The sequence below is a fragment of the Nomascus leucogenys genome, chromosome 4 (genome assembly GCF_006542625.1).
Source record: "Nomascus leucogenys isolate Asia chromosome 4, Asia_NLE_v1, whole genome shotgun sequence".
Lineage (NCBI taxonomy): Eukaryota > Metazoa > Chordata > Mammalia > Primates > Hylobatidae > Nomascus > Nomascus leucogenys.
In genome coordinates, this window is record NC_044384.1 from 102,403,148 (window position 1) to 102,418,902 (window position 15,755).

At 47.9% G+C, this 15,755-nt stretch overlaps 2 protein-coding genes across 6 annotated transcripts in view; both read left to right on the forward strand.

Moving 5' to 3' along the window:
* The window catches only part of USP4 (ubiquitin specific peptidase 4), a 65,068-nt gene extending 61,156 nt beyond the window's left edge, over positions 1-3,912 (forward strand). For 2 of the 4 annotated variants that reach the window (XM_003257050.4, XM_003257051.4), the window contains 3 exons: positions 621-724; positions 2,565-2,653; positions 3,016-3,912. In XM_003257050.4, the coding sequence (XP_003257098.1) occupies positions 621-724; positions 2,565-2,653; positions 3,016-3,174 (352 nt within the window). In that variant the 3' untranslated portion in view covers positions 3,175-3,912. The remainder of the gene's footprint in view (positions 1-620; positions 725-2,564; positions 2,654-3,015) is intronic. The other 2 variants (XM_030811781.1, XM_030811782.1) reach the window with 2 other exon arrangements.
* Positions 3,554-10,846, forward strand: C4H3orf62 (chromosome 4 C3orf62 homolog). 2 transcript variants are annotated; one of them, XM_030811784.1, is made up of 4 exons: positions 4,182-4,282; positions 4,612-5,042; positions 7,593-7,684; positions 10,278-10,844. In XM_030811784.1, the coding sequence occupies exons 1-4, from the start codon at positions 4,247-4,249 to the stop codon at positions 10,541-10,543; spliced, it is 825 nt and encodes a 274-aa protein (XP_030667644.1). In that variant the 5' UTR covers positions 4,182-4,246; the 3' UTR covers positions 10,544-10,844. The 2 variants fall into 2 exon arrangements, with proteins under 2 accessions (XP_003257100.1, XP_030667644.1); XM_003257052.3 differs by having other exon boundaries at positions 3,554-5,042; positions 10,278-10,846.
* The last annotated feature ends 4,909 nt before the right edge of the window (positions 10,847-15,755 follow it).

Below are 15,755 nucleotides of genomic sequence, written 5' to 3' on the forward strand. Positions count from 1 at the left end.
ATATATACTTTTTTTTTTTTTTTTGAGACAGTCTTGCTCTGTCACCCAGGCTGGACTGCAGTAGTGCGATCTTGGCTCACTGCAAGCTCCGCCTCCCAGGTTCACGCCATTCTCCTGCCTCAGCCTCCCGAGTAGCTGGGACTACAACCATACCCAGCTAATTTTTTTTATTTTTTAGTAGAGACAGCGTTTCACCGTGTTAGCCAGGATGGTCTCAATCTCCTGACCTCGCGATCCGCCTGCCTTGGCCTCCGAAAGTGCTGGGATTACAGGCGTGAGCCACCATGCGTGGCCTAATTTTTGTATTTTTAGTAGAGACAGGGTTTCACCATGTTGGTCAGGCTCGTCTCGAACTCCTGACCTCAGGTGATCCACCCGCCTTGGTCCCCCAAAGTGCTGGGATTGCAGGCATGAGCCACTGCACCTGGCCCCATTTTCTAGCCTGAATATGTCAGTGGTCAGAACACGGATCCTAGGGTCCCTTCCATCTTGGTCTTTCTCGAATAGTTTGAGTGCCTCCCTGTGTTCTGCCCTGTTGCATAACAGAGGTTGCTGGGTTACTCTAACTACTTTGTTTGGGTTTAACATATTCAAGAACTATTTTTGTGTTTTGTGCTCAGAGGGCTGAACATGTCCGAATTTGTCTGTAACCTGTCAGCAAGGCCTTATGTGTACGACCTCATTGCCGTGTCCAATCATTATGGAGCCATGGGGGTTGGCCACTGTAAGTACTGACATCTGCTTCCTTCTGAGATGTTGAAATATGCTCGGTCATCATCTCTCACCAGTGGACCAGGCATTGCCCTAAATGCTTTGCTTATGCAGTTTCACGGGCTTCATGCTGCAGGCTTTCTTCATACTGATTCCACTCTCTGTTTTTTTTTAATTCTTTTTTTTTTTTTTTTTTGAGGTGGAGTCTCGTTATGTCGCCCAGGCTAGAGCACAGTGGCGCAATCTCCGCTCACTGCAAGCTCCGCCTCCAAGGTTCACTCCATTCTCCTGCCTCAGCCTCCAGGGTAGCTGGGACTACAGGCGCCCGCTACCACGCCTGGCTAATTTTTTGTATTTTTAGTAGAGACGGGGTTTCATCATGTTAGCCAGGATGTTCTCGATCTCCTGACTTCGTGATCCGCCCGCCTTGGCCTCCCAAAGTGCTGGGATTACAGGCATGAGCCACTGCGCCTGGCTGGTTTGCTCTTTTTTTGAGACAGATTCTCACTCTGTCACTCAGGCTGGAAAGCAGTGGCGCAGTCTCGGCCCACTTGTAACCTCCACCTCCCAGGTTCAAGCGATTCTCGTGCCTCAGCCTCCCGAGTAGCTGGGATTACAGGTGTGTGCCACCACACCTGGCTAATTTTTGTATTTTTAGTAGAGACAGGGTTTTGCCATGTTGCTCAGGCTGGTCTTGAACTCCTGGGCTCAAGCAAACCACCCTGCCTTGGCCTCCCAAAGTGTTGGGATTACAGGTGTGAGTCACCGTGCCCAGCCTGTGTTCATTTTTATTTGCTAATTTTTGCACACAAACATACCATTTGGGCAAGTTTCTCATCCTCAGTTTTCTTGTCCATGAGGTTGGGCTGGTTGTGTGAGGGTCCACATTGGGCCTACAGTTGGAACTTCAAAATTGAAAGCCACCATTGCTGCTATTGTGTCAAGCACAGACTGTGTGAACTGGCCTTGGGCACCTTCTCTGTTGCCCTTTCCCATGATCCTCACCACCACTTTGTGTAGTCAATGCTATAGTGAGGAAACTGAGGCTGAAGTGTTAAACACCTTACCTAAAGCCACACAGTAAGTTGACACTGGAAATCAGATCTCCATTGGATTCTGTAGTTTCTGAGAATCTGGGTGGAGCAGGAACTGGGCTGGGATTGCTGTAATAAACACATCCTGCTTGGGAATAGTGTAAAGTCAAGACAAGAAGCATTACCTGTGGGAAATGCTTGAATCATTGTGGGAAGCTGTTACCCAACCACAGACTCTGGACTCCTAGTTTTAGAGAAAGATAATTTTTTTTTTTTTTATATGGAGACTAAGGTATGTTGTTCACGTCCCAGCTCTGCAAACCCAAACACCCAATGTTCCCCTAACTGGGATTATTCTGCAGGCTCCAGAGGCACTATGTATTCTGTTGATGTTAGTAGCCACCTGCCTAGACGCAATGGGGGAGATTGACTTGGCATGTCCTTGTGAGAGCTATTGTTTTGCTTAAATCTTAGAAGTTTCAGCTCCTTTTATGGGTTCCCTGGTTTTGGATTATTGCACATAGCCATCCTGAAGATTGGCACTGAATAGCTCTATTTTTTGGATTAGTTTCCCAAAATTATAGTTTAAAATCTTGGTCCCTGACAGCTCCATTTTTAGCCTTTTGATCCTTTTTGAGAAGGAACAGATTAGAAAAGAAGGTGAGTTGTTTTTTGGTTGTTAAGACACACACTGTAAACTATTTTTAATTTCAGGGGTTTTGTTTTGGGGATTTTTGTGTTTATTTAGTGCAAGCCTAATAAACTAGCCAGATTAATTCTCTGGAGACCGCTAGAGTATTTTCTTTGTTGACTTGGCAGACACTGCATATGCGAAGAACAAACTGAATGGGAAATGGTATTACTTTGATGATAGCAACGTGTCCCTGGCCTCTGAGGATCAGATAGTGGTGAGTAGGCCATGATATGTGGTTCTTCCTCATGTCTTTATGGATTAAAGCTGGGAAGAGCCTCTATCAGGCTAGTTGGTTATTTTATCATCCTGATGTGACAGTGGGAGCTAGGTGTGACAGAGCTGGCTGGCATTCCTTCAGGGACCTTCATAAATGAGAAGCTCAGCTCTCCTCAGAGTTCTCTGCACAAGGCTCCTTCCATTCCCTGCTCCCTGGCAGGGGCAGCCATCCTCAGGTGGAAGGGTCTCCTGTGTGTGGATATGGAAGATCCTTGAGGGTTTTGGACAGCTAGAGAAAAGCTGGGGAAAATGGGTGATTTTTCCAACCACTGAATGGTCTTTCCCCCTCTTGTATTTCAGACTAAAGCAGCTTATGTGCTATTTTACCAACGTCGAGATGATGAATTTTATAAGACACCTTCACTTAGCAGTTCTGGTTCCTCTGATGGAGGGACACGACCAAGCAGCTCTCAGCAGGGCTTGGGGGATGATGAGGCTTGCAGCATGGACACCAACTGATGCTGACTCCACGATCCTGCCACCCTGTAGCGCCAGTGTAATCCCCCAGGAGAACATCTTTGACACTCTGCAGACTGCTAGTGTTCTGTCTAAAAACCAGACAAGGAAATACCCTTCTTTTATGCGCAGAAGGAAAAAAAAAAAAAAAAGACCGTTTACCTAGAAGAAGCTATGTCAAGAGGCTGAATTATTTTTATTTTTAAACAGGTGGTGAGAAATTTCTGTGAAACCTGTGAAGCTGAAAAGGGGGTGGGATGGGGGTACACAATGGAGTATGTCTGATGGATCCCAAAGAATGGAGAGGAACACAGGTGCTGAGTATGGAGCAGCCTGGAGACCCACCCCACCTGCAGGGCTGCCCTGAGCGCCTGGATTTCTGGTTCTGATGCTGATACTGGTCACCCCAAGTAGTCTGCTCACAGTAACCCAAGCCTCAAGTAAACTCCCCTTTCCCTCGCTACGTGCACTGATATGGGTTTATAATTTTCTGAAAGTTACCCACTGAAGCCCATTTCTCCGTTGAGCCATCTTGTAATTTCCAACTTCCTCCCCGCTAAGGAAATGAAGATATCTAGTGTTGGGGATCCTGGCCCCGCAACCTCGTGTGGAACCCAGCAGTTCTGTTATATCCCCTGCTACCCTAGATGAATTAAGACAGTTAAATACTGTGTAGCACTTTTATTACATAACCCACTTTTTATTAGATAACGCTTAAAGGAAGTCAGTACATAAAACTGCCCGGTGCTGTGTCCCGTCCAGTTGTTTCCATGTTGGCTTGAGAACAGAAATCTTTATGGGAGTTAGCAGGGAAAGGGCTCCAGTTCATGCCAATTTAGGGTAGTAATACATTTTGGTGTTACCCAGATGCTTTCTAGAACGGGTTCTTCCCTCATCCCTGCCAAGACTCTTCCCAGGGCCCCCAATCGAAAGCCCCGTCCCCACTCCCACCGCGGTGTCAGCTGCTGCGTGTGGGCAAGGCCTTAAGGAACCGGACTTACGGATCCGGGCTTTTTTGTTTGACCTTTAACCTAATCCGTGGGGGTTTGGGGCCTGCGCGGGGCACGCGCATGCGATGACCGTTGGCTGGGTCGGCGTCACTGCGCTGCGGGTGAGGACAAGGACGTGGCTGCCGACCCGCCGAAGCGCGGGGTGCCGATACGGCCGGCGGCCTGGGAGCCTCTGTGGGGCGGGAGGCAGTGGCGGGGCGGGCCAGGAAGCTGTGCGAAGTGGGGCGGGGCGTCTTTGGGGCTTCTGGCAGATGGCGGGTTCCTCCGCGAGAGCCGAGAACCGCCTACTCCAGGAGGAAAGCCCGAGGGTTGTGGGTCCTGCTATAGCCAGGGCCAACCTCCAGAAAATCGTGGCCGTTCAGGGGTAGTTTGCAGCCTCATTTGTAACATTATTGTGTTATCCTGTGCATTTCCAATGCATTACATAAAGACATGGTCGCTTTTAGGAGAAATGTCTGAAAAACTAAGAAGATGCAGAAAGGAGCTGACTGCAGCCATTGACCGGGCCTTTGAAGGAGTTAGTTATTCCCAGGAGTGCACAGGCCAGCAGAGGCTGGAACTGAGCGCCGCGCCGCTCTCCTCCGCGCTGCTCGTGCCCAGGCTCCTCTGCAGAAGACATCCTCTGGCAGCCTGCTCTTCTGCTGCTCCTTTTGCTGCTGTCCCATGTGCTCCTAAGAATGAGAACCCTGCCTTTGCAACAAACCATGCCCCGGTAAATGCAAAACCACATGCTCTGTGCCCCGAGAGAAAACCTCTGACCAGCAAGGAAAATGTATTGATGCATTCCTCCATTTTGGCACCCGAAAGAGAGTCTTGGAGAACTGCAGGAGAGGGGGAAAACTGGAGAAAAGCAAATTTAAGGTGATTCTAATTTTGATAGCTTAATAGCTACAATTAAGGGGATTCTTTTTTTTTTTTGAGACGGAGTCTCGCTCTGTCACCCAGGCTGGAGTGCAGTGGCGCAATCTCGGCTCACTGCAAGCTCCGCCTCCCGGGTTCACGCCATTCTCCTGCCTCAGCCTCTCCGAGTAGCTGGGACTACAGGCGCCCGCCACCGCGCCCGGCTAAATTTTTGTATTTTTAGTAGAGACGGGGTTTCACCGTGGTCTCGATCTCCTGACCTCGTGATCCGCCCGCCTCGGCCTCTCAAAGTGCTGAGATTACAAGCGTGAGCCACCGCGCCCGGCCAATTAAGGGGATTCTTGTTTCTGAAAAAATTGTTGAAGATCCTAGATTCAGTTCATGACAGTGCTCTTGCCTCCTCTTGGCAGCTCTGTGACTGCATTTGGGGAGTTCACAGACATTCTTCAGAATCTGGCCTAGGAAACAGTTATATTTTGTGTATATGTTCCAGTCGAGGGGCTAGTTGTCAATCGTTGATGTCAAACCAGTCACGGAAACCACTTTGCAGTACCCAAAGGCGTAGTGGACGTAAAATAACCTGGTTTTAAAAATAACCTTATTTTTTAAGTTGCAGAAACAAAAGTCTTAATTCCATCTTAACTCCTGTGTTTGAATATGGACACTGGGGCCTTTGATACCCTCCTTTGCCCACATTAGGGAGAGGCTGAATTGAAGGCTGGGCCCTACTTCCTGGCTTCATCTTTGCCTCTGCTCCCCACTCTTACCCCAGAGCTTTTTGGGCCATCATCAGGTCTCCTCTAGACTTTTTCTTCTCCCAAGTAACTTGAAATTGCCTGGTCCCAGGGACCTTGACTTGGAGAAGGGATGAACATATGAGATGAAACTTCCGGCCGGGCGCGGTGGCTCACGGCTGTACTCCCAGCACTTTGGGAGGCCGAGGCGGGCGGATCACGAGGTCAGGAGATCGAGACCATCCTGGCTAACATGGTGAAACCCTGTCTCTACTAAAAATACAAAAAATTAGCCGGGCGTGGTGGCGGGCGCCTGTAGTCCCAGCTACTCGGGAGGCTGAGGCAGGAGAATGGCGTGAACCCAGGAGGTGGAGCTTGCAGTGAGCCGAGATCGCGCCACTGCACTCCAGCCTAGGCGACAGGGCAAGACTCCGTCTCAAAAAAAAAAAAAAAGAAACTTCAAAGTTCTGCCATCTTGGCTGCTTCATAGGAAGGGAATAAAGAGGCCATTTAATTGGTTCAACTCCACAAAAAATTTTTTTCCTTTCAACTCCACAAATATTTATATTGGTACTCATAAGCAGTGCAGGCCTTGCCGGGTGTGGTGGCACGCCTGTAATCTCAGCACGTTGGGAGGCTGAGGTGGGTGGATCGCTTGAGGTTTGGTGAAACCCCGTCTCTACTAAAAATACAAACATTAGCCAAGCGTGGTGGCACGTGCCTATAATCCCAGCTACTTGGGAGGCCAAGGCAGGAGAATTGCTTGAATCCTGGAGGCAGAGGTTGCAGTGAGCTGAGATCTTGCCATGGTACTCCAGCCTGGGCAACAGAGCAAGACTCCATATTAAAAAAAAAAGAATGCTGGGCGCAGTGGCTCACGCCTGAATCCCAGCACTTTGGGAGGCTGAGGCGGATGGATCACCTGAGGTCAGGGGTTTGAGACCAGCCTGGCCAACATGGTGAAACCCCGTCTCTACTAAAAATAGAAAAATTAGCTGGGTGTGGTGGCGGCCGCCTGTAATTCCAGCTACTCCAGAGGCTGAGGCAGGAGAATCGCTTGAACCCAGGAGGCGGAGGTTGCGGTGAGCCGAAATTACGCCATTGCACACCAACCTGGGCGACAAGAGCAAGACTCCATCTTTAAAACAAATGGGCCAGGCGTGGTGGTTCACTCCTGTAATCCGAGCACTTTGGGAGACTGAGGCGGATGGATCACCTGAGGTCAGGAGTTCGAGACCAGCCTGGCCAACATGGTGAAACCCCCGTCTCTACTAAAAATACAAAAATTAGCCGGGCGTGGTGGCAGGCGCCTGTAATCCCAGCTACTCGGGAGGCTGAGGCAGGAGAATCACTTGAACCCGGGAGGCAGAGGTTGCAGTGAGCCATGATTGCGCCATTGCACTCCAGCCTGGGGGACAAAGCGAGACTTTGTCTCAAAAAAATAAATAAATAAACAAATGCAGGCTGAGTGAGGTGGCTCATGCCTGTATTCCCAGCACTTTGAGAGGCTGAGGTGAGTGGATCGCCTGAGCCTAGGAGTTCGAGACCAGCCTGGGCAACATGGCTAAACCCTGTCTCTAAAAAAGAAAAAAACTTAGTACAGTCTGTGATGCTCGTGAGTCATTATGGTAAAGCTGTTAGTCAATTTATCCACTGATGTAGCAGTTTCCAATTGTCCTTTAATCAAAGCATAAATGACAAGGTCACCAGTAAGTTTTTGTCTTTGAGATTATCTAAAACTGAGTTTCCCTTCAATATTTTCTTGAAAGAGAATCTAATTCCCCACCTTTTCTTCCCCCCAACCTGGGGGCTGCAGGAAAGATATGGAGAGAGATATGAAGGCTGACTCAAACATGCCACTCAACAATTCTAGCCAAGAGGTCACAAAAGATCTGCTTGATATGACTGGTGAGTACAGTGCGCAAGTCCATCCTGTCCTTGGGAAGATAGATCCTTCACATGGGTCTGAGTCAGCAAATATCTCAGATTTACCAAACGCTCTCGGCCAGGCATGGTGGCTCATGCCTGTAATCCCAGCACTTTGGAAGGCCGAGGAGATCGAATCACGAGGTCAGGAGTTCAAGACCAGTCTAACCAATATGGTGAAACCCCGTCTCTACTAAAAATACAAAAATTAGCCAGGCGTGGTGGTGCGCACCTGTAATCCCAGCTACTCGGGAGGCCGAGGCAGGAGAATCGCTTGAACCCAGGAGGCAGAGGTTGCAGTGAGCCGAGATTGTGCCACTGCACTCCAGCCTGGGGGACAGAATGAGACTCCCATCTCAAAAAAAAACAAAAAAGAAAAACACTCTCTTCTAGCTTGGGTACCATGCATAGCGAGATCTGTCTCTCAAAATTTTTTTTAATTAGCTGGGCACAGTGGTGGGTGCCCATAATCCCAGCTACTAGGGAGGCTGAGGTGGAAGGATCACTTGAGCCCAGGAGTTCAAGCTACGATCATACCACTGTACTGCAGCCTGGGCAACTGTGCGAGACTCCATCTCAAAAAAAAAAAACCACCACCACCACTTTTTGGGGGGAGAGACAGAGTCTCATTATATTACCCAGGCTGGATGGAGTGCAGTGGCACGATCACAGTTCACTGCAGCCTCAACCTCCTTAGGCTCAGGTGATCCTCCCAGCTCGGCCTCCCAAGTAGCCATAGTACTACACTAGTACTACAGGTGCACGCCACCATGATTGGCTAATATTTGTATTAGGGTTTTGCTATGTTGTCCAGGCTGGTCTCGAACTCCTAGTCCCAAGTAATCCACTTACTGTGGCCTCCCAGTACTGGGATTACAGGCAAGAGCCACCACTCCTGGCCAAAGCACTCTTATCTTTTTATTTGGTAGATTTGTTTTGCTCAGACTCTGCATTGAGTAGAGAACTGAATGTTAACAAACCCTGTCCCTTCCCTCATACAACTGATTATCTTGTGAGGTGATACATCAATCAGGTCATGTCATAAATGTTTAGATACATTGAGTCCCTGAAGGCAAGGGATGGTGGCCACTAGGACATGGTGATTGAGCTTAAATTTTTAGGAAACAGGACATAGGCAAAAAGGAGAGAGTAGTTTAGCTGGGGTCGGTAATTAAAGATTAGGAGAAAAGGGCTGGGCACAGTGGCTCACACCTTTAGTCCTAGCACTTTGGGAGGCTGAGGCGGGCAGATCACTTGAGGTCAAGGGTTCGAGACCAGCCTGGGCAACATGGCGAAACCCCTTCTCTACTAAAAACACAAAAAATTAGCCAGGCATGGTGGTGCACGCCTGTAATCCCAGCCACTTGGATGGCTGAGGCGTGAGAATTGTTTCAACCCAGGAGCAGAGGGCAGAGGTTGTAGTGAGCCGAGATCGCACCACTGCCCTCCAGCCTGGGTGACAGAACAAGACTCTGTCTCAAAAAAAAAAAAAAAAAAGATTAGGAGAAAAATTAGAAGTCAAAAGCTTTCCTATAATTCTACCACCCAGAGATAACCATTGTTAATATAGTATAGCATACATCCTGTCAGACTTTTTTTTTCTACATACAAATCTGAATGTCCTGTATGTGAACTACATGTGTTCTATTTTTTATTTTGTCTTTTTATTGTTATTATTAGTATTTTTTATAAATAGAGACAAGGTCTTGCTTTGTTACCCAGGCTGGTCTTGAACTCCTGGTCTCAAGTGATCCTCCTGCCTCAGCCTTCCAAAGTGCTGGGTTTACAGGCACACCATGCCAATGTGCCCTGTTTTCAAAAAACTCATACTACAGCTCCTAGTAAAGGGATGTATAACCTTGGGTGCTGCCTGAAGCTGTTGTTTCTGAAGGATCTCCAGGTTATGAGGGAGGAAAGGGAGGCCTGGTGAGGGTAGGGTACTCACCCTGGGCCACAAAGTAAAACCCCTGCCAGCCTGTGACTTCAGTGGCCTGAGTCTCCTCCAGTAACCCCAGGAGGTAAACTGAAGTCATTACTGCCTCTATCCACCATCTTCCTTGGCTTTCACCAACATCAGGGAGCTTTTTTTTTTTTTTTTTTTTTTTTTTTCTGAGACAGGGTCTCACTCTGTTGCCCAGGCTGGTCTCAAATTCCTGGGTGCAAGTTATTCTTCTACCTCAGCCTCTCAAGTTGCTGGGATTGCAGGTACACACCACCGCTCCTGGCTGGGCAGCAGTTTGATTACCCTAAAGACCTTGTTTCCTTGTTTTTTTTCACATTGTGTCTTGTCATCCCTGAGAGCCAGGACAACCATGTACATTTCCATACCCTCCCACTTATACCTTTCTTGGGGACTGGCATATAGTTGGAACTCAGTAAATGCTTGGGCCTGAAAGGAAGGTACCAAACCCACCTTAATTTGGCAGTCTGGCAGCCTGCCTGTCCTGGGGCAGGAATGCCTGCTTTTACACAATCCCTGATGAATGACAACCCATTCATGGTTTTTAACTTGCTCCTGAAATGTCTTCAGAAACCTTCCACTGGAATTGTAAAGCTGAATGTTCTTATTTTTAAGACCATACAAGCATCCGAACTATTGAAGAATTGGCTGGAAAAATAGAATTTGAAAACGAATTGAACCACGTGTGTGGTCATTGCCAAGATTCACCCTTCAAAGAGGAAGCCTGGGCCCTGCTCGTGGACAAGAGCCCTCAGAAGGCCACAGATGCTGACCCTGGCAGCCTCAAACAGGCTTTTGATGATCATAATATTGTTGAGACTGTCCTGGACTTGGAAGAGGACTACAATGTGATGACCTCTTTTAAATACCAAATTGAGTAAGGACAGTTAATCTAAGCTTTGATTCCTTACAGCAGGAGGCTGCCCTTGAGCCTAAGCAGAAGCAACTACAATGGCCGTCAGGGGCCACATTTCTCAAAAGGTTGGCAGAACCTGAATTACCAGACCCTTTTTAAATCCCAGTTGTGTCCCTTTTTAAGCTGTGAGACCAGTTTTTTGAATTCCATTGCTTTGAAATGTTTCCTATTACTGATTTTTTTTTTCACTTTCCTTGATATCTTGAATGTGTTTTTTTGATTGATGTTCAATATACCCAGTACCCATGGTAGGTGTGGGTTGTGGGCCTCTGCTGTGTCTCTTAGTGTTCTTTTCCATGGGCCCCTAAAAAAGTACAGGAGTGGCCAGGCACAGTGGCTCACATCTGTAATCCCAGCACTTTGGGAGGCCAAGGCGAGTGGATCACTTGAGGTCAGGAGTTTGAGACCAGCCTGGCCAACATGGCCTAACCCCATCTCCACTAAAAATACAAATATTAGCCAGGAGTGGTGGTGTGCACCTGTAGTCCCAGCTACTTGGGAGGCTGAGGTTGGAGAATTGCTTGAACCTGGAGGCGGAGGTTGCAATGAGCCGAGATGGCACCGCTCCCCTCAATCCTGAGTGACAGAGCAAGACTCTGTCTCAAAAAAATAATAATTTAGCTGGGCATGGTGGTTCGTGCCTGTAGTTCCAGCTACTTGGGTGGGGACTGAGGCGAAAGGATCACTTGAGGCCAGGAGGCAGAGGTTGCAGTGAGCTGAGATCACGCCACTGCACTCCAGCATGGGTGACAGAGTGAGACCCTGTCTCAAAAAAAAAAAAAAAAAAGAAAAAAAAAGGGAAGAAAGGAAACTGAATCTCAGGGAAGTGCCCACCTCCTGAGCTAATAAGAGGAAGGAATATGGGGGTGAGGCAGAGCTGGCAAAAGGCTGTTTTTTGTTTTGTTTTTAAAGACCAAGTGAAGTATAGTATAACAAGTGGGGAAAGAGTGGAACAAGGAGTTAGATCTGTAACTATGAGTAGTCAATTGAGATAACTCAATACTTTGGACCTGATTGTTTTTAAAGACTGAGTGTAGTATAAGAAGTGGGGAAAGAGTAGAACAAGGAGTTAGATCTGAAACTGTGAGTAGTCGATTGAGATAACTCACTACCTTTGGACCAGCCAGGGCTGTTTATATGTGCTAAAGCCCCAACAAACCAAAGAGTTGGGGAGAAAGGCCTAACTAACAGCTGAGTGATTGCCCAACAGACTGTCTTTTAGGCCAGTGACTCTGGCATAGGGCAGGCTGCATAGACAGCAACATCCCTTACCACAGGCCTAGTGATTCCTCTGGGCTCGAAGGTGGAGGCTACACACCCACTCCTTAGCAGAGGTTGGCCTGGCACCTGCTGGTGCCCCAAGAACTATGGCATGGTTAGATGCTGGCCACTTGATTGCATGTGCCTCCCCAGTGGGCGTGCCCTGGTTCCCAACCAGTTGTGGCCACTGCCACTGCCCTGCCTGGGGCAGGAGTAGAGGTTAAGGCTAACTACAGGCTCCTTCCAGGCCGCCTACCACTCAGACCCTGCAGGAGGTAGCACAAAGTATTCACAGCCTGTGGAGTCAGAGGCCAATTTCTTCTCCCTGAGCAAGAAGAATGGAAGCAAATGAAAAGTGCTTACAGTATGCTCAACTGCCCCTGCTCAGGTGAAGAATAGCCTGTCTGGATGGAGAGATGTCAGGCTACTTGATACTCAGAAAAACAGGTCTCAAAACAGTGCCTTCCAAATAATACATATGGATGTGGACACTCTTCTATAGATGAGGGGGAGCTTAACTCCTGTCCTTACCCCCATATTCCCACCTCATTACCACCCTTTGAAGGTGAACTAGACTTAATGATTCTTCCCACGACTAAAGTAGGAAAAGGGAAAAGTCACAAACTTATAGTGGGGAAGCCTGGCAGACACCTAACCAAGTGATGTCATGTATATGTCATGAGAGGGGTGCATCACTTCCCTGGTATTCCTACCAAAAACCCAAATTCCCAGTGTATGATCATGAGACAAATGTTAGACAAATCCAGACGTGGGGTACATTCTACAGGATACCTGGCCAGAACTCAAGACTGTTGAGATGGCCGGATGCAGTGGCTCATGCCTGTAATCCCCAACACTTTGGGAGGCTGAGGCGGGCAGATCACTTGAGGTCAGGAGTTCGAGACCAGCCTGGCCAACATGGTGAAACCCCATCTCTACTAAAAATACAAAAATTAGCCAGGCATCATGGCATGTGCCTTTAGTCGTAGCTACACAGGAGGCTGAGGCAGGAGAATTGCTTGAACCCAGGAGGTGGAGGTTGCAGTGAGCCAAGATCGCATCACTGCACTCCAGCCTGGGCAACAAGCGAGACTCAACCTCAAAAAAAAAAAAAAAAAAAAAAAAAAAAAAGAAAAAAGGCTGTTGAGGTCATGAAAAATAAGGAAAGACTCAAAAACTATCAACAGACCAAGAAGACACAATGGCTAAATGCAACATGGAATCCTGGAGTGCATCCTGGAACAGAAAGAGAACATTATTGGAAAAACTGATAAAACTTGAATAAAAACTAGTGTTTAATGTATTGATGTCAGTTTCTTAGTTTTGACAAATGTATCAGAGTTATGTAAGATGTTAACATTGGAGAGGCTGAGTGAAGGATATATATGAAGTATCTTTTCTGTAAATCTAAAGTTATCCCCAAACTTAAAATGCATGTAATTGCACTTTGGATCAAGTGCAACTGATCTCAAGTTTGTGAAAATGTGTATGAGCTCATGTGCAAAAAAACTTTTAGGGGTGATGGATAAGAGGGTATAGTCTTTTTTTTTTGTCATCTGTATTTTCTAATTGATCTGCAGTGGACATGTATCACTTCTGTAAAGACAAAAGCAGTTAGTTTAAAAACCCTCATCTCCAGTCAACTAGCCATGGACATCCTTCACAAAGTACCTGTCCAGACCCAACTTTCAGTTTCTGGAGTAGAGCCTAGGGGCCACAACAGGAGGGCTTGGCAGGACCCTGACACGAGGGCAGTCCTTTTCTGGGGGAGCTAGATCCTCAGGAACTGGATTATCTAGGTCTCAAAGAGTTGTTTCTCAGGAGCTCAGTTAGTTCACTGGTTTACTAGTGGTCAGGGCCTGGCCCCTCCCAGGTGGGGCTTTGCAGATGTGGCTGTATTAAATAGGGATCTAGCCGGGCAGGGTGGCTCACGCCTGTAATCTCAGCACTTTAGGAGGCTGAGGCGGGTGGATCACTTTAGGTCAGGAGTTCAAGACCAGCCTGGCCAACATGGTAAAACCCTGTCTCTGCTAAAAATACAAAAATTAGCCGGCATTGTGGCGCATGCCTGTAGTCCCAGCTACTTGGGAGGCTGAGGCGGGAGAATTGCTTGAACCCAGGAGGCAGACACTGCAGTGAGCTGAGATCGTGCCGTTGCACTCCAGCCTGGGTGACAGAGTGAGACTCTGTCTCAAAAAAATAAATAAATGGGGATCTATCTATCCCTAACTCTAGAAGACTTTGAAATTTATTTTTTTTCCTACCTGGAGTAGAGACGGGAATGAGGGCCCAGCACAGGGTGGGGGTGAGGAATGAGGGAGAATATAGGCTTTCCCTGGCCAGAGAGACAGGTATGTCTTTGCTTAAGCAAAGCCTTTATTTAAAAATTCAGATTTTCCGAACAGGCAGTTCATCCTGGAATCTTTGAATGTGGAACTTTTCCTCACTGTAGAAATGCAGCTATACAGTCAAGCAGGTGAGCCCTGAGCCTCTCCATGCCAGTCCCAGATTAGCAGGGAGTGGGCACATAGGCCTCCTCATTTCCCTGGTGACACGATCTACTCCTGTTTCTGCATCTCTGGCTCCCTGAGGTGCCCAAGAAGAACTTCCCGCCTTCGTCATCTGAGTCTATACAGTGGGCAGATACACGCTCATTTGCTCAGAACAGGGTTTGGGGAGCTGTTCTCCAGGGATTTAGTTGGAGGGGGAACAAGAGCCCAGAATTTTAATATAACTTCCTCAGGTTTGTAAAGAGCTAGGACCAAATCCTTCTCAGGGAGACTTGATAGTTGACCTTGATCATGACTGAGAAACTTTAAATATTTTACATCATTCAGTTCTCTCCCCCACAGTTCATCTTGGCAAGCCAAACAATCACTGAATTGTTTCCGTGGAAACACCAAACTGCAATTTGGATTACCAGAATCAAAATAGAAACAAGACAGCTTCAAAAATAAATAGCTTTGGAACTTGCTAGTTGCAAACTGCAAATTCAAGCCATAGCACAAGGCATATGAGAAGCTGGACCCATCTAACCCTATGACAAGAGATTTCCAGGATCCATGGCTGCATCCCACCAGTGTTCATGCCAAAGCCAGTAGAAACCAGGGTTGTAAGCCAACTGATGATAAACTTCGTAACAATACTTAAGGAAGGAGCTGGTCTTTAGAAGCTTCTAGAAAGAGAGATTTAAGAGCTGGAAGGGAAGGCTGAGAAGAAAGGGCAGGAACAAGGAGAGAGATAAGTGAATGGCGGAGTGAAGTTCCAGCAGGGAGCACAGAGTCACAGCTGAGGCCTAGGAGAAAAGCAGCAATTCTTCCTTTTTTTTTTTTGGAGACAGAGTCTTGGTCTGTTGCCCAGGCTGGAGTGCAGTGGCGCAATCTTGGCTCAATGCAACCTCTGCCTCCCAGGTTCAAGGGATTCTCCTGCCTCAGCCTCCTGAGTAGCTGGGATTACAGGCCTGTGCCACCACGCTGGGCTAATTTTTGTATTTTTAGTAGAGACTGGGTTTCACCATGTTGGTCAGGCTGGTCTTGAACTCCTGACCTCGTGATCTGCCCGCCTTGGCTTTCCAAACTGCTAGGATTACAGGGGTGAGCCACCGCGCCCGGCCAGCAATTCTTTCAAAGGGGAAATTCAAAAGGGCTGGCTGCAGGCTGGAAATGACCCGGCCCTCAGTTCATTCCGATTCCTGTGTTCCCCACACTCACAGGCATCACTGCCTGTGTAGTCACATGGATCTGGTTCTACATTGTGGACTCTTGCCAGTTGAGCTCTGGGAGCACTTTCATTAGCACACCTCTGCCTCTGTGAGGCTCAAGCCACCACAATTGGGCACTGGGACCTACCTTCTCATCTCTAGGACTCGGGGTTCCCCTTACCCATCTCTCTGCTGCTCCCCTCACTCTTAGGATAGG